This window comes from Aegilops tauschii, chromosome 5, assembly GCF_002575655.3.
Source record: "Aegilops tauschii subsp. strangulata cultivar AL8/78 chromosome 5, Aet v6.0, whole genome shotgun sequence".
Lineage (NCBI taxonomy): Eukaryota > Viridiplantae > Streptophyta > Magnoliopsida > Poales > Poaceae > Aegilops > Aegilops tauschii.
The window spans coordinates 108936400-108958591 of NC_053039.3; the positions used below are offsets into that span (position 1 = coordinate 108936400).

Below are 22192 nucleotides of genomic sequence, written 5' to 3' on the forward strand. Positions count from 1 at the left end.
AATGCGGTCGTGTTCGACGGCGCCTCCCCGTCCCTACGGGATGTACTCCGGTAGGTCATCCAGGTGGCGAGGGAGTGGGCTCATGCCAGGTTTTTTTTCCATGTTGACATGAGTTGTTGTTTGTCTGAGTTGTCTGGGGGAGGGGGGCTAGTGGGGAGATATAGCGATGTGTAATTCGTGCTTTGTCCCTCGGGCAAAGTGTAACATTGTGGACGAGTACTCTTTTACCCTCTCCTTCTATCAATAGATGATACACATACTCATGTGTATTCTAAAAAAATCTAACAAAAATTATTTGAAGTTGTACGCATAACACGAGTCAATCCTCGATCGGGCCATTTATATCTTATGGCTAGGACCCCATGCATTTGAAAATTCATTTCCCCTATGTCACCGACGAGTGGAGATCACTGTAGTTACCTCTAATTATATTATGCTACTTATATTCAATAAATATTTTATAATTATACAGAAAATAACTCTCCATCAACAACTCTCTCTCATCTTTCTCAAGATGACGTGTGAGTAGTTCCCCCTAGGGGCTGAGGTTATGTACTAGTAGCAATGTGTTCAATCTCTCTCTCCCACGATCATGTAGGTTTTCCGATCTTGATTGTACATGGTCTTTGTTAATGGAGTTGAATCTTGTGATATTTTTGCCCTCTATTATTTTTCTAGAGAATTGAATTTGTTCTTTGAGTTTCTTTATGTTGGATTGATCTTTTGGGAATCATTGAAATTACATGATGCATGTCTAGTATAACTTGACACTGGGTTACTCTATACGTAATATGTTGAACAATAAGTACCGTATGGTGTTGTCGTGGTACAATTCATGGGCTGCCCGTTGAGGCATTGGGGTGATTCAATAGACTAAGATTGGAAAGACGACTCAGAGGTGGTTTGATGTTAGCGCACCTACGCGATCTCATCTTAATTTGATTCGACGAAAGAGGAAACTTTGGAGTGATTCTTTAACACACTTTTTGAGGGCTTATCATGTGTTTTAACTATGCTCATGATGTTGAGACTTGGCACTAGTGAAAGTATGAACTCTAGGCCTTCCTTACAAGCATTGAAACACCATCTGTATTCACTTTTGTTACTTGTTACATTGTTGCCTGTATTTATTCAGATTACAAAAAGCTACTTTACCATCCATATAACATTGTTGTTCGAACTAGTGCACATATAAAACTAAGAGCATCTCCAACAGCCGCCAACGCGCGGCGCGCTAAAAACCCATTTGCAGCGCGCGGATCGCCGGTTTTAGCGTGGCGCGGTGCGCTTGCTCCAGCAGCCACTGCAAATTTTAGCGCGCGCGAGCCGCTCCAGCAGCCGCTGCAAAAAATTGCACGCGCTCTCGCACAAACAACATATGCACTTCGAACTATAAATATACAAAAAACATATGCATAGATTAAAAAAAAGATACATAGATATTTCACAATGCGTACATAGTTCATCATAGCATAGATAGATAAAAAACTAGTCCAACACGATAAAGAAAATACGGTGCAACTAGATAAAAACTACTGTGCAACTAGAACCTACTCTGAGTTGTCATCATCATTCTCGCGTTGTCCGAGGTATCGAGCCACAAGTCATCCCAACGATCATCGTCTGAGTCAAAGAACTACTTCCCACCTACGTTAACGAGATCGCACTGTGATATGGCCAGTGCTTTCCGCCGACGCCTGTCCCCCCGCTCTGCGCGGTGCCTTACCGTCCTCTCCGCCCAGAAGGCGTTCTCGTAGGTGACGTCCTCCGGGTGGCGCCGGCGCCACTCCGCCATGGCTCGCTCGTCCTCCTCGATGATGAGGAGGCGGCACTGCCGCCGATGGTGTTCCTCACGGTCCTGGTCTGTTATAAGACGAGGCGGAGGGGCGACGGTCTGCGCCTGCTCGCGCGTGTAGACGTCGTGGAAGTTCATCTGCACGTGAGGCCTCTCTAGGTGCCACGCCGCAGCGTCGTACGCGCGGGCGGCCTCGTGCACGGTCTCAAACGTGCCAAGGCCGAGGCGGACGTCGCCGGACCGGATCTCAGCGTAGAAGGCACCGGAGGGGCGCTCGCGGACGCCGCGGTAGCCCGAAGATCCCCGGCGGCGCGGCGGCATGGTGGCGCGGTGGTGGCGGGGCGGGGAAGCGGCAGAGGAAGCGGGGTGGTGCGCGGTGGTGGCGGGGCGGGGAAGCGGCGAGGAAGCGGCAGAGGAAGCGGGAAGAGCGCGCGTGGCAGTGTGGATAGCGGTGGGAGCCGCGTGGCGAGCGCCACAATTTATAGGCGCACCGGAAGCGGTGCGCCAAATCTAGCACGCGACCGCCCGCATTCTCCCCCGCGCGCGCAATTGTTTCCCGCCTCCGCTGGAGCACGCGAAAACGTCTCGCGCGCGCTAAAATGACAGTTTACCGCGCGCGCGTCTTTTGGCGCCGCTGTTGGAGATGCTCTAACGGTTGTATTGGATGTGTTGGAGATACAAGAGACTACCTGTATCTAATTGCAGTGTTGTTTGAGATGGATAACTTTCAACCTACACCTTACGTGGAATGATAAATCTTAGGTCATGTACTTGAGAGAAATTTAATGTTGCCCTACAATCCTATGCGATTGGAGGCCCAATAAAGTCTCCAAGAATAGAAGTGAGTAGAAGACATCAGTGCCATAGGGTCCCCGAGGAGATATCGATGCTCAAGTCGGCCATATCTGCCTGACCTGAGTATGGGGGCTACTGCACATCCGTTTGTTCTAAGTACAAGTTTTCAAGCAGGATTTCAATTCTCGGGACGATTGTTTCCAGATTGGCATGATTCTCGGGGGCTACTGGATCAACGGATTTATTTTAACTACAAGCTACTACCGAGGAAGATTTTGATCCTCAGGTCGGCAACTTGTGCCCGACCTGAGTCTCAGGGGTTACTGCACAAGTGTTTGTCCTGTCAAGTCTAAGATTACCGACATGCAGATCGGCTTGTCCCAAGCTGGGGGAGAAGCTCAAGAAGCGGTTGGCCGCCGGTGGCCCTGGTGGTGGCAATGGGCGTGGAGGTCGTGGTGGCCGAGGCGATTGGCACGCCATGGTCGGAGTCTTACAAGCCTCCGTACTACTACACCGCCAAGAAGCTCGAAACCCCCACCGGTACGGTGCCTTACATCATCGACGTTAACGCGGCCCCGCTCTTCTCCGAGTATTCTTCGCCACGGCTCATCCATGTGCAGATGACAGCTGCGGAGCAGATGGGTGCCCGCACGCTATTCGCTAGAATGCCTAGAGCAGGGGAGCAGGCGCACGACGCGGACAGGGAGATGTTCGACAGCATCCACGACGTAGACGAGGGAGGGGGGCTATGAGGATGGGCAGGTGGAAGACTCGGATCCCACCCAGTCTGGCAACTACAGCAGCAACAGTCCTACACCCAGACCGGCGATGACACGCAACAATAATAGCATTGGGCCGCCGGAGAGCAGCAGCCGGAGGATGAGGATGAGGAGGACGACAACGATAATGATATGGATGATACAACCGGCGATCCGAAGAAGAAGGGTAGAGGAGAAAGCTTCAACATGCAGGAGGACGAGTTGTTGTTCGATGTATGGATGGCCACTAGCATTGATCCGATCCATGGCACGGAGCAAAAGGGCACAACCTTTTGGAGGACATTCACATATGGTTCCATGAACATAAGCATTTCGTGCCCTACTCCAGTGCGGTCATCCACAACCGTGAATGGAAGTCCCTCAACCATCGATGGTACACTATCCGAGAGGTCGTGTCCAAGTATTGTGGGCACTTGAAGCATCTCATTGCACGATGGCCTAGCGGTGCACAAATCACCAAGCAAGTAAGTTCATCACTAGCCGGATATGCTTTGGTTTGGTTGATCACTAGCTGGACATGTATTGTTTTGTTGCTCACTAGACGGATATGCATTGTCGACATTGTTTCACTTTGTAGCCTACTCGTGCTTGTGTGGTGTACAAGAAGTTGGAGAAGAAGTCCTTCACCGTCATGCATTGTTGGTGGAAGTTGAATGGGCAACCGAAGTGCAACCTTTTCATTGCCAAGACCGCCGCCCAAGCCAACGAGGAAGAAACCGGTAACCCTACCGATCCAACCCATGAACCGCCGAAAAAGGTTAGAAAAAATTTACGGGAGAAGAAGTGGAAGGAGGAAAGGGCGAAGCGAGAAGGTGCGGCGGCCAAACTGACGGAGAGGTTCGAGTACATCCTGGCGAAGAAGGAGCAGGCACGCGTGAGGCGCTCGGACATCAAGCAGGAGAAGAAGGCAGAGAGGTTCAAACTGTTGATGGAGGCGGCGGACAAGAAGCTCAAGCTCGAAGAGAGGAAGGACGCGCTCGAGGAAAAGAGGGTGAAGATCACCGCCAATACGGAGGATGCCAAAATGTTGACCTTGAATGTCAACTCTTTGGATGCCGACGCAAGAATGATCGTGCAATCCGTCCGCTACCAAATGTTGCAGCGACAAAAAGATGAGTTGGCGGCAGCGGACTATAAGGACACTGTGGAGGCGGAGGCGGAGGCGGACGCGGACGCGGAGGCTGCCTATGCGACGGCGGCAGCAACTTCTTGATCGGGGAGCAACTGTTGGGATTGCCGGTCCGGCAGGGCAGAAATGCACGGACTGTCGGACTGATGTTCTTTTGGATTCGGACATGTAAAAACTAAGCATATTTGCCTCTTTTTTATTGTGATCAGACATGCGATCCAGTGCTTGTCTGATATCAGAGTATATTTGAATTTGAATTTAATAGCGGACATATACATAATACGGTTGGATCATGGCCTCCTGTATCCGTGTCCACGGACTGGTCCCTATCCACGGACGGATGCCGGAATAAATTTACAGGTTGACGTTGGAGCTGCCCTAGTTTCGCCATCGTTGCAACGAATCTAGATGCAGCGAATCGACGTTCGAAACGTGGGTGCCGTTGGTTTTCCTTATAAACCATGGGAATCCAACCGAAACATCATGGCTGATGACGGCAACCAATTGCAGCAAGGTTAAGAAACGAATATATCTATGTTTGTGGCGTAACTGTGCCATTTGTTTTTACCAGGTGGCTCCGCCGCTTACGGAAGGAATAAGTAAGGAAAAAGGAAAGAGGAAGAAAAGGGGGGAATAATACGTCCAAAACCTCATTGTCATGAGAATATGTGAAGTGGCCTTTCATGGGAGCACATAGGGTCACTTTTGCACGATTAAAAAAAGAAGAAAACTGGCAAGACGCAGTTTTGTCAAAAGGGAATAGCTGCAAATAGTGGTACAACGACTACTCTCGGATACATCAAAGAAATATTGTGTAGCCACATGATAAACGGTGCGAGATGAGAAACTTTGTATTTGTTTCCTTTGTACTAGTAATCCAAAAGAAACAGATATGTTATGTAATCGATCGAAGATGGCATGGCACACATGCAGAAATGGAGGACAAAGGTATGAGAAGAAAATTTAGGGGACATGGTGACCACTGAGACCCCGACTGACTCTTGGGGCCTTGAACAGTCGACCAACGTCTCAGTAAAGCAAAAACAGCCAGGCAGGCTCAGAGATAAAGAGAGGTGAATTGATGAAGAATGGACAAACTTGTCATTGCCCAGCCAGCCACAGTGGCATGAAGGGAACATGACACACACTAAGAATTGTCGAAATTTAACTCAACTGCTATATAGCCAGGAACAGATTACTGAACCCTTCTTACCAGGCTGTTCCAGGCACCGCACTACTGTTCTCGCCACTAACTAATTCAGCGCAGTTGCACACGCAAACCAGAAATTTCTGGAACAGGCATAGTGAAGGCGTCAAGAAGAAGGATTGCAGTTGTACGTGTGGAGGTTTCCACGGAGCACTCGATTGGCACTGAAATTGAAATTCGCACCGACGATGATGACCGACCGCTCCTGAAATGAAGATAGTGCATTCTGCCACTGCCAGAAGAAGAAGCGGGCTGCGGCGGTCACCTACACGGCAGGTGATAGGGACACAAGAGAGGTCCAACACAGCAAAACAACAAGGCACAAGAAATGGAGAAAGAAAGGAGAGGAAAATAGAGCAAAGAATGGGGCTCCTTTGTACTAGTGGGGTGGAACAGTAGCGTGCCGCGCTGCAGCGGTGTTGGGAGGAGGCTCCCAAAAGCAAGATGCCAAGATAAAAAGGTGGTGGCTGCTGAGAGGAGAGGAGGCCACCCCGCAGCAGCAGCCCAAAGTGGACTGCAGCACAGATCGGAGCGGGGTGTGGGTGAGTGGCCTCCACATCGGACCAGAGCTAGCTTCTTCCGTGACTTTTTGGCTGTCACAGCCGAGGCACACGCCAGGAAATCATTTCCCTTCTGTTAACCAGACTTTTCAGAGAGAAACAAACAAATGGTGGTACAGTAATGGAGGAGTTAGGTCCCATAGATCAAATTATTTCTCACGGCCCTACCCCTCTGCTCAAGTGGTCGCCACGCTCCGCAACAATCTTTGCGCATGATGCAGGCAAAAAAACTAGGCTTCAGCATGGATGATGGCAGCAAGGGGAAAAAAGGCGAGAGATAGATGATGCAGGATCATTAAGCATATAACTAAAATGGAGCAGCATGTCCTAACACCCCGGTCAATAATCAATCATGTCACGTGTTATCGTATAACACGTGTCGTCGGGGCCAAAATATTTCTTAATAAAGCAAAGCAAACATAATTTGGGAGTAACTTGGGGATCGCTAATGGAGCATAAGTTGACCTGACGGCACCCAGACATTCAAAAAAGGATGCTCAAAACTTCCAAGACACATCGTGCATCGTTTCGGCTGCACAACGATGAAGAACATCCGTCCAAGGCTACGGTCAGCTTGTGACCACATATTCACAAAAAGCTTGATCTCAGCTTTGGCCCAAACAGCTCTAGAAGGACACTTCTTGCAAGGACAGGTTTGTGCAGGCACTCAGCAGTAGTAGGTGTGCTGGGCTGTGCCTATGATATCAACTTGTAAGATCTTTTTCTGAGCCTCGATAATGGCTGACAAAAAAGGTGGGATGGTGTCCTCCGTGCCAATGATAATGGCTGACAAAAAGGCCAATACTGCTTTTCATATCAAGAGGACAGAAAAAGAAAACCAAGGAAACCAGATAGAGACTTCACCAAGATTCCCATTTCCATTCGCAAGCAAGAGGTAAAATTCTAGAATACATTACCTGTTTCATGTACCACAAAGTAGTAATTTCCATTCTAAATTACTACCGCCAATCAAAAGGGAGGAGAATTAATACTCACCAGTCAATTCAAAGTAATTCATTTCAGCCAGATAAAAGGGAAAAACAGCCGGTTTACAGTTGAATGCTGATTACTGTTTATTTCTCCCAGCAGTCAACAGTTTCCTGTTTAGCACAGACCATTATGCATTAGTACTTTCCAGGATTCAACTCTATGTAGGAAAATGTAGTGTGCATGTGTGCCTCAGCAAACACATAACACAAGTGATTCATTTAAAACCAAAGCATGTTTCCTGAACTTTCACACATGCACACCGCCAAACACGGGTGAATCTGCAAACCCTTTGTTGAAAAAAAATTAGTATGTCAAGATTCAAGAGCATCGGATATCCATCCAGTTTGATTGTAATTATAGGTCTAGAATTCTCACATCAATCAACAAAAAGAAAATACTGCTTATAGTTCTATGCATGGTGGTCTATCAAAGCACCAAAAGGTTGATAAGCACAACAGCTTTTCTTTCTCGTGAAAACACAAAAGAATCACATCCCATATTCCTATCAAAGAAGAAAAGGAATCAAGAAAGCAGCAGCTACGCCTTCAGAATCACCATGTTTTGTACAAAGTTAGAGGTCTAACATTAGTTAGAAATAGGAAGTTCTGGCTAGCAGCCTGGTGGAGGTTTCAAGTCAGTAGTGGCATGAACACTAAATACTTGCTGACTTATTTATGTGGGAAACAGTGTTTCTATTTGAAGTTTTTTTTAGGGGGTTTCTATTTGAAATTTAAAAGCATACCAGATGGCTATCACCAGCAAGAGTCAAATGTTTTAATTTTAACTAGCCAGTACTGAGTACAATCCAATAGCACTTCCTCCGTTCGGGTTTATTGGGCCCCCTCGTATTTTGGCTCAAACTTTGACCATCTATTTGACTAAAATAATATGAGATGTATGATACAAAAGGTATACTATTAGATTTGTACTTGAATGAGGTTTCCCACAGTATAATTCTTATGGTCAAAATTTGTTAAACGGATGTAGTTAAACGGAGAGGCAATAAACCCAGACGGAGGAAGTAACTGCCTAATTGGTGGTGACAGGAATTTTGTTATCAACACTCACAATAATGAATAATGGTGGGCATATACGATACAATAACAACAACAACAACAACAACAACAAAACCTTTAGTCTCAAACAAGTTGGGGTAGGCTAGAATGAATAATGGTGGGCATATGATATTCAACTAAATTTATAAGTTATTTTTCTGGACAGCTTGACCAAAGCTAAAAGGTTTCAGCCTTTCAGGTATAGTTGCAAACAAGAAATATGAAGCTCATGAATTTGAAACGACACCCACTATTAACAACCAATTTACTAGTATAATGCATCAGCACTCGTGTGTACCTTGTAAGCCCCAAAAGGCATATACTGCTAGCACCAATGAAATCCGCACACTAACCAAATAAACTGACCTCATAATATACACACTATGAAGTTGCAATATAGCTTATGCAGCATGAGCCAATTGAAAAGCTACCTTTATAAGTTAGAATCTGAGGACAGCCCAAATGATGGAACATAGGGTCTTTATGGGAGCTCCAAATCACACCCACCAGATCACATGACCCCCAAGAGGCCAAGAGCTCCCTCCCTCGCCTATAAATGAGAGGCAAAAGTCATCAGACCCTTAGGCAACAAAGGTCAGCTTCCTTCTCTCCCTACTAGCTTCATTCTTCTTCTCCCAAACAGACTGGAGTTCATTAAGGATCTCGTCCTGAAACTGGAGCCCACAAGCACTCAAAGGAAGAAGAGCAAGAAGACGGGCTCCCAGCCGATACAAGGTAGGAGCGAACAACGTTAGGGTACTGTCGTTATATCCTGAGTTGATATGGTGACAGTGAGAGAAGAGACACGCAAAGGGCCATGGACAGAGCAGGAGGACATGCAACTGGTATGCACTGTCCGTTTGTTCGGTGAACGCCGTTGGGATTTCATTGCCAAAGTATCAGGTTTGAGGGGTGGGGGATCCAAAAATTAGGTAGCTATATTGAAGTATTTTGCGCAAAGTCGCAACAACAAATGTCACCTTTGCTAATAACTTTCTTCTTGCTTCAACCTCTGTAATCTCCATGCAGGCCTCAACCGCACAGGAAAGAGCTGTCGCCTCCGGTGGGTTAACTACCTCCACCCTGGCCTAAAGCGTGGGCGCATGACTCCCCATGAAGAACGCCTCATCCTCGAGCTCCATGCTCGGTGGGGAAACAGGTTTGATTCAAAGAACAACCTAAGTAATTGGGTGATAGCTTTCCTCTGCTATTATGATGTATGAATGATATATCTGGAGGCTCTTCAATAGGTGGTCCAGGATAGCACGGAAGCTGCCAGGGCGTACCGACAATGAGATCAAGAACTACTGGAGAACACATATGAGGAAGAAAGCACAGGAGAGGAAGAGGAACGTGTCACCCTCATCATCTTCATCCTCAGTGACATACCAATCCATTCAGCCACAGACGCCATCGATCATGGGAATTGGCGAGCAGGAGCTTCATGGTGGCAGTAGCTGCATCACAAGCATATTGAAGGGCACGCCTGCTGACATGGATGGATACCTCATGGATCAGATATGGATGGAGATTGAGGCACCCTCTGGGGTCAACTTTCATGACGGGAAGGATAATTCATACAGCAGCCCCTCTGGTCCTCTGCTACCATCACCGATGTGGGATTACTACAGCCCTGAGGCAGGCTGGAAGATGGATGAGATAAAGATGGCCCCACAAGTTAGCTACAGTAAAGGAATTGGCCCCAGTTATTGAAGCCATATATATTGTATCAGATTACTAAGTTACTTGCAACCTAGCAGAAGTGAAATGCTTTTGTTGAAAGAACCATTAGCATGGATCTAAAAAGTATTCATATCTATCTAGCATTCCAAGTGTGCTCATGTTTTATGTATCTACTATGTAGCATCTAGTGTGCAAGACATGTAATGCAAGGACACTTCCACTCTGTATTCACAATAATCAGCTATCTCCTGTAAGACTTTTCCAATGCAAACATGATTAGCAGGTGTTATATCAACTTAAATGCTTGCAGATTGGGTCTAGAAATGTTATAACTGAGAAGATCATGCTGATTCAATTGAAAATATAGAAATGTATTCACAATTGCAGATTAATTGCAGCACCCTCACTCTGTATAATTGCCTCCTAGGAGGATGTAACTGAAACCCCTTCCTTTTCAATGCAATGAAACGCAAATCTTCTGCGTTTTCTCAAAAAAAAAATATAGTACAAACAATGGTAAAACCGCTGAAGATTGCTTTGCATTAACCAGGGAGAAGTCAACTGGAACTAGTGTCCCCATCTAGCTGTGATACTATTCCATAGTGGCAACTTGCAAGTTACGGGATAGGAAAAAAAAGGCATAGCTATCAGGAGTCAGGAGCCACATGTCCACGACGTCTTGAAGATAAAATGCGAGGTCGAACAGCCAAAAGACTATTGGCAAAACATTACAGAACAAATATCTGGAAGAGCAAACGAAACACAAAATAATTCCACTAAAAATGAGCTTTCAATTTACAGAAACTCCCAAGTCTATGTTTAGAATTATTTCTTAAACCTGGCTCTAGATTGAGAAAGCGTTTCTTCAAGTATAAAATTTTATCCCCTAACCCTTCATGCATATGAACAAGTCATACAGTTGGAGGACAAGATTTCAGAATCATGGTTACAAAAGAAAGACAAAATAGTGAACTCTGACATACAATGCAACACAAGCACGCAAAGCAGATGATTGGCAGATTGATGGCCCTGATGGCTACCTACTACCTAGAAACAGTGGTTCGGGAAATAAATGCGTAACCATATATGCTACTATATGAAAATTACAGGCAAAGTTCATGAATGTTGTGCTGGGAGATAGTACTTCCTTCGTTAAGTAAAAGACCCAAAAAAATTATTGTTTTTCAAGATGCATTTCGACAATATATCTACATCGCAGCATATGAGTACTTTACAACTATTTTCAAACATAGAAGTATACATGGTCTTAGTTTTATTTTAATTTTGTAACTACATTGTCTTGGTTTTTACATGACCAAACATACAGATTGATGGACCAACTGTTGGCTAAAGCTTATAAAATTTGACCCTAATAAAAGTGTGCATTGGCCTTAAAAGATTGAAATGGAGGGAAAATCTTTGATCTAAGCAGGACAAATAGGAAACTTCTGAAACACGTCATAAACAGCAGCAAGCAAGCAAAAGCTGTCTAGTTCTTTTACAGAATGCTCTACAATGGGCTCATCATCTCGTGGCTACAGAATTATCAATGTCTATAGCCTAGCCTGCAAAAAGATGAAAAGTTAAAAAAAAAGCAAGTGGACTATCTTTTCTTCTTTGGTTTCTTTAGAAAAAGAATTGATCGATTAGCATTAGAATTCAAGTTCATTAAAGTTGGGTTTGCACTAATTTTCTAGCAATCTTGCAGGTTATGTGTGCAGGAAAGCAGAAATTACACGGTGATGGGGGAATTAGAAGGTGGTTATAAGTGGCCTGTATAGAGAACTTTGTATCATCTACTTTAGTGAAACTGACCCTTCATTTATCTTTTGATTGAACAAAATCCCTAGTGCTTAACCACCTGGACCCAACCAATATTGTCGTATGGTGCCTCCAGAAAAACCAAAAAGAGGGTAGCGCTGATAGCGGTAGGATGACTGTGGACCCCCAGCAACTTAAAAAACTTATAGTTGTAACTTAGCAGGGTGAATTAAAAATATGATAAAGATCAAAATAAGGCAGACAAAAGTGCTTTGGACAAGAAACAAGACAGAACACCAATGCCATAAAATGGAGAGAGCCTTGGCAGGATGAATCCTGAACAAAGTGTTCTGCAGTTTTGCTCAATTGTTCTCTGACGAATCTAAATGTAAATGTTTAGTAAATCTAGCAATTAAAAGTTCAAAACAGATGATCCAAGGCCATCACATGTCAAAATTTTACGTCGAGGGGCTAAATCTGAAAGATCACATGGCTAATAAAATAGGGGCACACGAGTGCAAGGATATGATGCATGAGTGATGTTAAGTATAATAGTGCTTGAGACAGAAATGAGAAAACACATGGCTGGCACTTCAAGCAAATTCATATACATGGAAAGGCTTTCCGAGCAGGGAGGAGCAAACGGGTCCAAACCTCCAAAGTCCCACACTTGTCTTCAAGTGAAAATACATCAAATGCAAACAAGAATAACAAATTCACCAACTTGTATGATGTTATTTCTTCTTTCTTTCTGGACATAGTCGCATCAGTTGGTTTGGATGAAATTATTTTCACACATTTTACATATATATGCAGGAACCAGGTACATGACACTGCATTTAACCAGTGAAGTTCAAAACAGTTGATCAGATGATAGCTCCAGGATGCCAGAAATGTTAACTAGCAAACATGGATTACTATCCAACATGTCTTGAAGATAAGTAACACTCATTCTTTCATATAAATACAATTCTAGTTGTGAATTAACAATGACTAATAGCCCATGATGTCAGCAATCAGAAGCCCAATCATATACAAAAACTTCCTGATAATACCAAATCTCACCAATTAACAGATAAGCCCAATCATTATGCAGTAAATCAAGGTAAATTTGTAGACAACAATATTCAAGCTATGCATAGGCAGCCCAAGCTTATTAGCAAAGAAAGAAGACAGGACAGATCCATAACCCAACACAGGGTTCTAACATGATACTGAAGGAGTACAAAAGGTTAAAATGTAAAATACACCTAAATTGGTTCAAAAGAAAGCCTCTAATTCTGCCCATAGCATTCCCTCGTTTTTGCCCACAGTGAGCAGTCATTATCAAGAAGGGAGGGACACTGGTACCAGGAAAGTGTTTTGAGAGACCTTGTAATCATTTTTTCAGGCTCTGAGTTATGTAACCCTTCCATCTTCGTCCCCAGCACCTAAAAAGTTTGGCAAGTACAATAAAAAAAGTCTGGTAAGAATTTGCATGCATAATGTGAACTCATGAATTATGGCAAAATAGTGCAATAGCATCATGGCTTAGAGAAAGATCTTCATTTCACTTACTAACTTGCGCATGGCATTAGAACTATCAATCAGTTCATGCATTATAACTAACTTGTAACATAATGAAATTCGTACACTAGTTAAATATTGGGTCAGAGAAAGATCTTCATCTCACTTAAATAAGTACTAACTTGTGCATGGCATTAGAACTATCAATCAGTTGGCAAGTAAGATATTCTAATTAAAACTTGCATAAAAAGACGGAAAAAAATCAACAAGAGATAGATCCACATTACCCTCCCCCACCCCACACGCCAACCCCCCAAACTCTTAGTGAAGTTTAAGTGACAACTCCCAGCTCTCAAAACCACGGAGAAGACCCTCCTTGCCTGTTGACTGTGGTTAACCGTGGTTTTTGTCCTACGTGCCCACCACCTCAGCTCCTTTCTAATCTTCACATCAGCACCTCACAACAAACTTGAGAATTTATTTTCTCTTAAACTATTGTCAGTTCTAACTGAAATTTTAATGGTAGTGTCAGGGGATTATGTTTGATTCTCAACGTTTTCTGAATATCTTCAGGACAGTTTGAATTTTGAGCCAAACTTTGAACCAAAAACTTCAGAACTGATTCTCTCCTAAACTATTGCTAGGTTTCGGCTGGATTTTAACTGTTCTGTCAGAGGACCTCAAAAACAGGGATGTTTACTGAGCTGTGGTGTATGTATCTATGTCTAGAACTGAAGTACTGAACTGTTCTTATCTATTTGATATCTATGTCAGAACTGAAGTTCTGAACTGCCACCTATGTTATGTAATATTGGACATTTTTATGTTTGGTTGTTGGCTTGTTGCTTCCTCTCTGTCTTGGTATCGTTTAACACTTGTTGTTAGCTGTTGCTAGATGGAAACATGGATTTGGAACTTGGAGTGTAGATCGATGCTTTAAACACTCAAAAGTGGTGTACTGATGTGCTGCTGAACCTTTCAATTTTCATTATTCAAAGTTACAATATTTACATTGTTCAGGCTTGGAGGAAAAGAGCGAACAACAAGGTAATCTGCTGTTCCTAGCAACCACACACATTTATTTGTGATTTTTAAAAGTAGTAAAACGTATTCCTGTACTTTAAAAATGAGAATAAAATATGTATCCGTATCAGTGCCGGCATAGCAGAGGACCATTTTCTGTATTTTTCAGATTTTTCTGGACAGTTTGAATTCTAGTTAAAATTTGAACCAACAAACTTCAGAACTGATGTTCTCCTAAACAGTTTATCAGTTTGGGCAGAAATCTGATGCTGATATGAAGGGAGGAGAGAAGCTGAGGTTGTGCCCACGTAGGAACAAACCATGGCCAACCAGAGTAAAACAAGCGGGGGGGGGGGGGGGGGGGGGGGGGGGGGGGGGGGATCTTTTGAGTGGCTCTGATAGCTGGAGGTTGTACTTTAAACCAAAAGGTTGAGGAGAGAGGGGGCGATGAGACAATAACTATGGAAAATTGACCTGGTTTTAATTAATATTCATAAACAAGTGATGATATACTTAAACAAAGAATTATTAACAGCAGGGCTAGCTCTTCTTTATTTTAAGTTTTTTTTTCTAAAAAAAAACGCCGTAAACAACTGTATTGAGAAATCATTGATGACAACAGCCTAGTAGCCTACTACTCTTTCACAAGAACAGTGAGGGAGTAGTAGGCTACTGTAATTGCTTATTCCTTCAGGAGGCTACAGATTAGGCATTCTCCTGTAATCCCTAACTCCATTAGTATTGTCACTTGTCAGGTAAAACTGTTAAATCTGTGGCTTGCCCTTTCAGTTTGTGTTGTCCTAATAATATTTCCCAGTCAGGATCAAGGAATGCATTTTCAACAAACACATATTAATGGAGAATAGACAACAGAAATACTAAGTTCGGTTAAATCAACACGCATGACCTTCAAAATAGTAAGACTCGCTACAAAGACTAAACTAATCTTGCCATTCAGAAGGTCCTAACAAAACAAAGAAATGTATATTTTGTGCACGCTGATTATAATGACTTGAATAATAAACTTCTAAATATTTTCTCAAATCTTAATTCCTCATAGAGCAGCTGCCAGCAAGCTGACCTAGTGTACAACAGATCCGTAGAAGACAGCCTCAGCAGGACCAGTCATGTAAACATGATTGTTATCCTCCCTCCACTCAATTTCCAATGGCCCACCAGGCAAATCAACTACACATTTCTGTATCACAACAAAAAATATATACATCAACAAATAAGGTAAAATTGACAGTGTAGACAAAATAATAAGGTACAGACCCGTTCAGCTCGGCCCTCAAGAACAGCTGCAACAACAACGGCACAAGCACCAGTCCCACAAGCAAGAGTTGCTCCTACAGTCCAGGTCATAAATTTTATTTTGTAATATCCACTACATGAAAGAAATGTCTGGAGATAAGAGGATATCTCACTCAAAATCATCAGATATTGGAGTTATTTACACTATGGGTTAATGTTTTGGAGGACCAAAAGATGTGTAACATTTTTATAACATATAAAGATAATGCAGGGAGGGAAAGGATTTCTCATGTTCAAGCACAATCATGTCCTATAAAATTGAAGGAAGATCAAGGGGATATCAGTTATACCAGCACCCCGCTCCCAAACTCGCATTTTGAGGTGTGAGCGAGACAAGACCTCCACAAATTCTGCAGAAAGAAACTTAATAAAACACAAATGCAAGGGCATTTACATTAAGCATATAGCAGCATAAAAAGTTACCAGTGTTGGTCCGAGCAGGAAACATTTCATGATGCTCAAATTTGGGCCCAATGTCACTAAGCTTCAAATCATCAACATGCAGAACCTGTGGTCCAGCCAAGAAAAAAATAAACTCATCTGAACAGCTCAGGTAGGCTGACCTAAATATGATTTGCTAGCAAATAGCAGTCACTTCATTTGTAGCAAAATTTACAACAGACAGGTGGTAGAGGCAATTCATTACAATATCTGCAAAAATGGACCTCGAATTGAGCAGTAACAATATGCATCTTAAAGAAACTTTCCTTGCAGTCCAAAGGCATACAACATTGGTGTTGTCACAAATTTATTGAAGAGAAAAAATACTTGGTGACAATTGGCAATGAACAAAATGGAATGCAAAGACAACCGATCCCTCCCTATTGTTTTCATAAAGAAAACCCACTGGTCCACTTTTTTTTCTCGAAAAGACATTCATCAAAATTGCGTCATTTTGTATCAGAAGAAGCACACAGAGAAGGCAGAAAAGCTTGCAGATGCAAAACAAAACAGAAGTTCACATAAATTGTTAGGCGATGTCTTTGCTAAAAGGACCTTTTGGTCATAGAAAACTGGAGTTAGAACACGCAGAGATGAAATTCAGTTGGCATAAAGAAATTTCTGAGCTTTGACAAAAGGCAGTTTGAAAGAAAAGGAAATGAAGTTGCAAATCTATTTGTTGAGGGAAGGCAGGCATTTTTTCATCCGTATAGACAGAATAAAGCAAAGTTCAAAACATGTAAACGGGCAATTCGCAAACCGTTACCTTCAACTCTTTTGAACCAAACGTGATGCAATGAGGATTGCCCATACTAACACAGGTTACATGCCATGCTAACCCGTCAATTGCCAATTCCGCTTTTACAACAGCTTCATTCTTGGTGGATGGCAGTTTTGTGGGAACATCTGGTCCATAAAGAATGGGTTCGCCCATATCAACCTTAACCTGGGAACAAGATAAATATATTGGAATATGTGATTATTATCGACAATATAAGTTCAGAGTTGGAAGACAACCATATAGACAAGATGGTGCTTTGAAATTTGGTAGGAAGGGAACACTCTCAAGGCTAATGGGGGCAAGAAAAGACGCCAGGGGATTCAACAGTTTAAAGTGTCCAAGAAAATTGCAAAACCTTGGAAAATAATTAAGATTATAGCAACCATTATGAAATGCTTGCTACATGACATTGTTCTTGCAAGCACACTGAAAATTGTGCAAGTTTTTGCCAGTTACTCAACAATGCTAGCATAAAAGTTCGTCCTATTAGCAAATTGCAACAGGCATGGAAGCTAAGGCAGGTTTAAAACAAGAGAAAAGTATGTTTCTCGTCCCTCAAGTTTACAAAAGGTAGACATTTGGTCCCTTGTCTTTTTTCCTGCTATATTTAGTCCCTCATATTCCAAAACCTGACACAAATCGTCCAAAACCATAAATGAGGGGAAAACCGCTGACATGTCGCGGGTTTTTTGTACCCACTTGCCACGTTGGATGGGGTATTATTTTTCTCTCTCCCCCCTTAACTTTTTCCTACAGCCGTTCATCCCCGCCGCCCCCCTCTGCCACTGGCCAGCGAGGACACAACCTTTCAGCGCCACCGCTATTACCCGCAGTCCCCCGCGCTGCCCTCGCTCCCCACCCGCAAATGACTCCCCGCGCCGCCAGATCCAGCCAACCGCTGCCGGATCTGAGCCGGTATCCTTTGTCGTCTACCTACCCTTCCTTCCTCACCATCCGCACAGGGATCGTGCTTGGGGAGTAGTGCTGAGCAGCGGCCGCGTGGGGCGGGCACTGCTGGCCATGCGACTCCCGCTGACAGGGACCTCCTGTTGCACCCGCAATTAGGACCTGTACGGCGCACTCAACGCCACTCCAAGGTCCAGGAGTTCCCGGTCGCGCCCTTTGTGTCTGGTTTTGGATGAAATTTGCAAGGTTTTGAGACACGAGGGACTAAATGTCGCCCAAAAAATCTTGAAGGACTGAGTGTCTACTTTTTGTAAACTTGAGGGACGAAAAACATATTTTCCTCTTAAAACAATCCTGAACCACTGCAGAGCCAGGAACAAACTATAGCAGGCTGCTGGAGATGAAAACGAATAGTTTACCTTGCTCATGATTGAATAATATGAATGGAAAACTATGGTGGTGTATGCCTTCCAAATTTAGCGACAACAATAATAAATGACTAAACAAACTTGGCATTTACCTTTCCATCGTCTTGTATTTCAGGAATAATTAATCCAGCGCCAGTATGGATTTTGAAGCTGAAACACGAGAATGTAACTTTAGGGGGCAATTAAAATAATGGTTCATCTATATAGGAGTACCAAATTACCAGTACCCACTTTAAAGAACAGGATACCATCCAATTAGAACTATATGAATATTAAACTGGGATTCTGGTAGACAGATTAAATCTACGGGTGGAACTTTCCTACCATTTCACTCCCAATTTAATTATCAAAGGATATTGAAAAGTTCGTGCATGAATTGGCACCTATGTGTTCCCTGTAGATTTTCAACCTCCGCTATAAAGCGAGCAAAGCAACGAACTCCATTGCCACACATCTGAAACATAAAATACATAATGGATGAAAAATACATATGAAACAATTCATGGTAACAAGATCCATAGTGAACACTTTTTTTAGCAAAAATTGAGATAAAAAAACACAGTGCAGAACAAGTGAACAACTAGAAGAAAAAAAACATATGCCAACTTTAATTCCCTCTGGAAGGCAGCTCATTGACATGGTGTGAAGTGTATGACTAAAATGCTGCTTTGTACAGTAGGGTTGAAACATAATAGCACTTCCAAACCTTTACAGTCCGTCAAGCTCACAATTTGATAAATATGCAAAACATGCATATTATGCAGGGACATGTATGGTATACTGTGGATGATTCTAGATAGATCCTCAATATATTGGATAGAGTATTATGAACACACTCTAGACGACCAACTCTATGATCTACAACCACTGTGACTTAATGTAAGACGTTTTTGCAGTTTAAATTAAACTGCAAAAATGTCTTGCATTAAGTTACAGAGGGAGTATTATGTAAGTAGACTGACAGTACATGTATCAGTATACAGAAAATGTGAACTACTATAAAACTAGCTACAGAGACTGGATTTGCAGGCTATAGTTTTCCCCAGACAACACTTCAAGCATCACAGGAGCTTGTACAGCTACATCCTACATTTTCCCTTCTACAGACAATGTCACGAAACTATATGCATGTCGGCAAAGATGTCACAGCAGAGAATGGTCATAACTGATATGAACATAATGCCAGATAACCCATAACTCATTTCCGATGGCCCAACGTTATTCAGTGATGTAATGAAACAGCGGCTCACCTCCGGCTCGCTGCCATCGGAGTTGAATATTCTCATAGTGTAGTCCGCGCCGTTGACCCCCGGCATGACGAAGATGACGCCATCAGCACCAATACCAAAGTTTCGGTCGCATAGCTTCGCCGCCTCCTCCGGTGTCACCTTCGGCACAGCCGAATCCCTGTTGTCGACCTACCAACCCAAACAGAATTCATCAAAATAACATAAATAAAATTAGCAACAGCACAGAATCTAAAACGGCAAGGATTGCACGAATTGGTAGCGGCATGTCACCCCCAAATGTATTCACAACGTGTGGTAGCTTGAAAAGAAGAACGAGAGAGGGAAAAGCATCACCATTATGAAGTCGTTGCCGAGGCCCTGGTACTTGACGAAGTGGAGCGCGCGCTCGGACTCGCGGCGCTCGAGGAACGAGGCGGCGGCTGGCGACTTGGGAGCGGACACGGCCATCGAGGCGACGGCGCGGCGGGGGCGCGGATTCCCACGGAACGGACGGAGGAGGCGACCGCCCGAGGAGGGGGCAGTGGAGGTGGTGAAGTTGGCAGCGAAGGATGTGGCTCTGGCGGCGGCGGCGGCGGGCGACATGGCGACGAGTGCGAGAGCGGGGAGGGGTTTGGGGGAGGGTCCCTGTCGCCGTCGCTGCCGGCTAATGACGGGGAGCTTTCTGCTCTATGCAAGCGGGCTCCATGTGACACGTTGGCCCACTGTCATTGAAGGCGAGGGTTATCTGGGCTAACATGGCCTGATTTTTTTTTTCTGGACGGAGCACGATCCTCTGCGCATCGGGTGGACTTTTTTTCTTCTTATTATTATTACTAGAAAAAGAGCCCGTGCGTTGCAACGGAAGAGAAAACATAACACACGCTCTTAACTCAACAACCATCACTCAAGACCACAATAGGTCCATCTCCCTTATTTTTGCGAGGCATCATATTTGTGTTGCCGCTTATCCTCCTTCTCACCCTCGCCGGCGATGGCCTCGGTGTTCATACAAAACAATAAAAAACGTGTGTTGAATATGGTTAATCCTAAGGCGTCTCTCTCTCACTCTCTCCTCCCTCTCCCTCTCTCTCTCCCTCTCTCGCTTTCTCTCACTCTCGCGATGAGAAATCTGTTGTTTTCCCCTGCGACATTTTTCAGAGGTATGCATGTGTAGTTATCGATGTTTTCTTTTCCCTATATGGTTATAGTGTGGTGTTTATTTGCAATCTGGATCGCCATCGGTATGAAAAAAAATCTTGCGCTATAAATTATAAGTTTGCTTCCATAACAATATTTTAAAAATATTTAACAGGTAAAATTAACATCATATTTAGATTCCACACATTTTTCTAATAAAATTTCATATATAATATGTTAAATCGAAGTTACGGTTTAAAAGATACAGATAATTTAGAAAATCATTTGGTTTGACTCAAATATATTCCAAAATAATATTTAAAAATACTTAACAGGTAAAAATAATCTCATATTCATATTCTACATATTTTTCTAATCAAATTTAATATATAACATGTTCAAATCGGAGTTACGGTTTAAAAGATATGGATGATTTTAAAAAGCATTTGTTTGACTTAAATATGATCCGCGGATGAATTATCTAAAACATTAGGGGGTTTCGAAAAATGTAAAATAACGGTTCGGATGTGACTTAAATCCGGACGGCGGGTTGAATTCTCTGAAATAGAGGGACGTTTCTGAAAAATGCCATGACGGACGAAAGAAACCCAATTTGCTTTATTATTAGGTAAAGATAAAGATTTTGAGCTGTCCGACGAGTGTTGACCCGTCCTACCATGCCATATGTTAGAGTCCCAAGCAGATTCCCTAAAATCCAAATAGTAAATCGACTTTCAGATTGCAAATCCATCAGGCGGAATAGATACATAAAAGGGCGACGCTAGATGCCGGCGCACCGGACCAACAGTTGGGCCGGTCCAACCTTGGCCGCCCGATGCAGCGATTAATAGCCGTCAGATCTGTCCATCGCTTCGTCCTCTTCACGAGTCATTTTCAAAAAAAAATGCAACGGCCCGAGCACCGCCGACACCATGCCATATCCCCGCGAGAAAACGGCTGAGTTTGAAGCACCACCGCGGCGTTCCTCGTCGCCGGTGGGCGCCCTCGCCGGCCGTCCGCGCTTGCCCGAGATCCGCGCTCGCCATGGATGCAGCTTCGCCGCCCACGCTCGTTAGAGATCTGCGCTCACCATGGATGCAGCTCCGCCACCCGCGCTTGCCATGGATGCAGCTTCGCCGCCCACACTCGCCATGGATGGATCCCGCCCTCGCCGCCCGCGCACGCCATTGATGCAGCTCCGCCTCGCTGGTGATTGACTGGTTCCAGCAAATAGAATTGCCCGTTGTAGTATTTTTCGTTGTCGGTCGTAGCAAAATAGAGACACGGTTGCAGCAAAAAAGAAACGTCGCCGTCGTCGCTGGTTGTAGCTCGCCATTGCAGGTAGCAACATTTGCATCTAAAAAATGAACGGATGTAACAAAAGCCGTTGCCGGACATAGCAAAAACCTACGACGGTTGCAGCAAAAATGTCGTCGTCGCCGTCGAGCCTCGCAGCTCAGCCGTGATGGATGTCGCAAAACGTTATGCCGGTTGTAGCAAAAATCGATGCTAGTTGTAGCAAAACGCTACGCAATGTCAGCTATGTGTTGTAGCAAAACGTGACGCCGGTCGTAGCAAAATGCTATGCCGATTGTAGCAAAATCTATGCCGGTTGAAGCATGTAGCAAAACTGCAGCGTTTTATCATCTTTTTCCACCTCCAGCCTTTGCTGG

The 22192-nt window shown here is 43.9% G+C and overlaps 3 protein-coding genes across 3 annotated transcripts; 1 reads left to right on the top strand and 2 right to left on the bottom strand.

Moving 5' to 3' along the window:
- Positions 1 to 1636: 1636 nt before the first annotated feature.
- On the bottom strand, positions 1637 to 2116 carry LOC109748697 (uncharacterized). The gene has a single exon (XM_020346093.1). The coding sequence runs from the start codon at positions 2114 to 2116 to the stop codon at positions 1637 to 1639; it is 480 nt and encodes a 159-aa protein (XP_020201682.1).
- A 4871-nt stretch (positions 2117 to 6987) lies between these two features.
- Positions 6988 to 10288, top strand: LOC109787554 (myb-related protein MYBAS2). The gene is made up of 5 exons (XM_040389025.1): positions 6988 to 7160; positions 8954 to 9045; positions 9103 to 9213; positions 9340 to 9469; positions 9561 to 10288. The coding sequence occupies exons 1-5, from the start codon at positions 7003 to 7005 to the stop codon at positions 10021 to 10023; spliced, it is 954 nt and encodes a 317-aa protein (XP_040244959.1). The 5' UTR covers positions 6988 to 7002; the 3' UTR covers positions 10024 to 10288.
- A 2534-nt stretch (positions 10289 to 12822) lies between these two features.
- On the bottom strand, positions 12823 to 20167 carry LOC109787552 (diaminopimelate epimerase, chloroplastic). Its single transcript, XM_020346097.4, has 10 exons — positions 19737 to 20167; positions 19404 to 19571; positions 18537 to 18607; positions 18246 to 18303; positions 16805 to 16984; positions 16021 to 16105; positions 15888 to 15947; positions 15559 to 15632; positions 15365 to 15481; positions 12823 to 13184 (listed from the first exon to the last, which is right to left on the bottom strand). Exons 1-9 carry the CDS (start codon positions 19983 to 19985, stop codon positions 15365 to 15367), a joined length of 1062 nt encoding a protein of 353 aa, XP_020201686.1. The 5' UTR covers positions 19986 to 20167; the 3' UTR covers positions 12823 to 13184.
- Positions 20168 to 22192: the final 2025 nt, after the last annotated feature.

Excerpts from the sequence above, each read along its gene's own strand:
- LOC109748697 (XM_020346093.1), bottom strand. The coding sequence starts at position 2,116 with ATGCCGCCGCGCCGCCGGGGATCTTCGGGCTACCGCGGCGTCCGCGAG.
- LOC109787554 (XM_040389025.1), top strand. The coding sequence starts at position 7,003 with ATGGCTGACAAAAAAGGTGGGATGGTGTCCTCCGTGCCAATGATAATG. Across the intron at positions 7,161-8,953 it reads TTTCCATTCGCAAGCAAGAG|ACTGGAGTTCATTAAGGATC; the intron begins GTAAAATTCTAG and ends TCTCCCAAACAG. Across the intron at positions 9,214-9,339 it reads TTTCATTGCCAAAGTATCAG|GCCTCAACCGCACAGGAAAG; the intron begins GTTTGAGGGGTG and ends ATCTCCATGCAG.
- LOC109787552 (XM_020346097.4), bottom strand. The coding sequence starts at position 19,985 with ATGTCGCCCGCCGCCGCCGCCGCCAGAGCCACATCCTTCGCTGCCAAC. Across the intron at positions 16,106-16,804 it reads TTGGTTCAAAAGAGTTGAAG|GTTCTGCATGTTGATGATTT; the intron begins GTAACGGTTTGC and ends GCTGGACCACAG. Across the intron at positions 15,633-15,887 it reads AGTTTGGGAGCGGGGTGCTG|GAGCAACTCTTGCTTGTGGG; the intron begins GTATAACTGATA and ends CCTGGACTGTAG.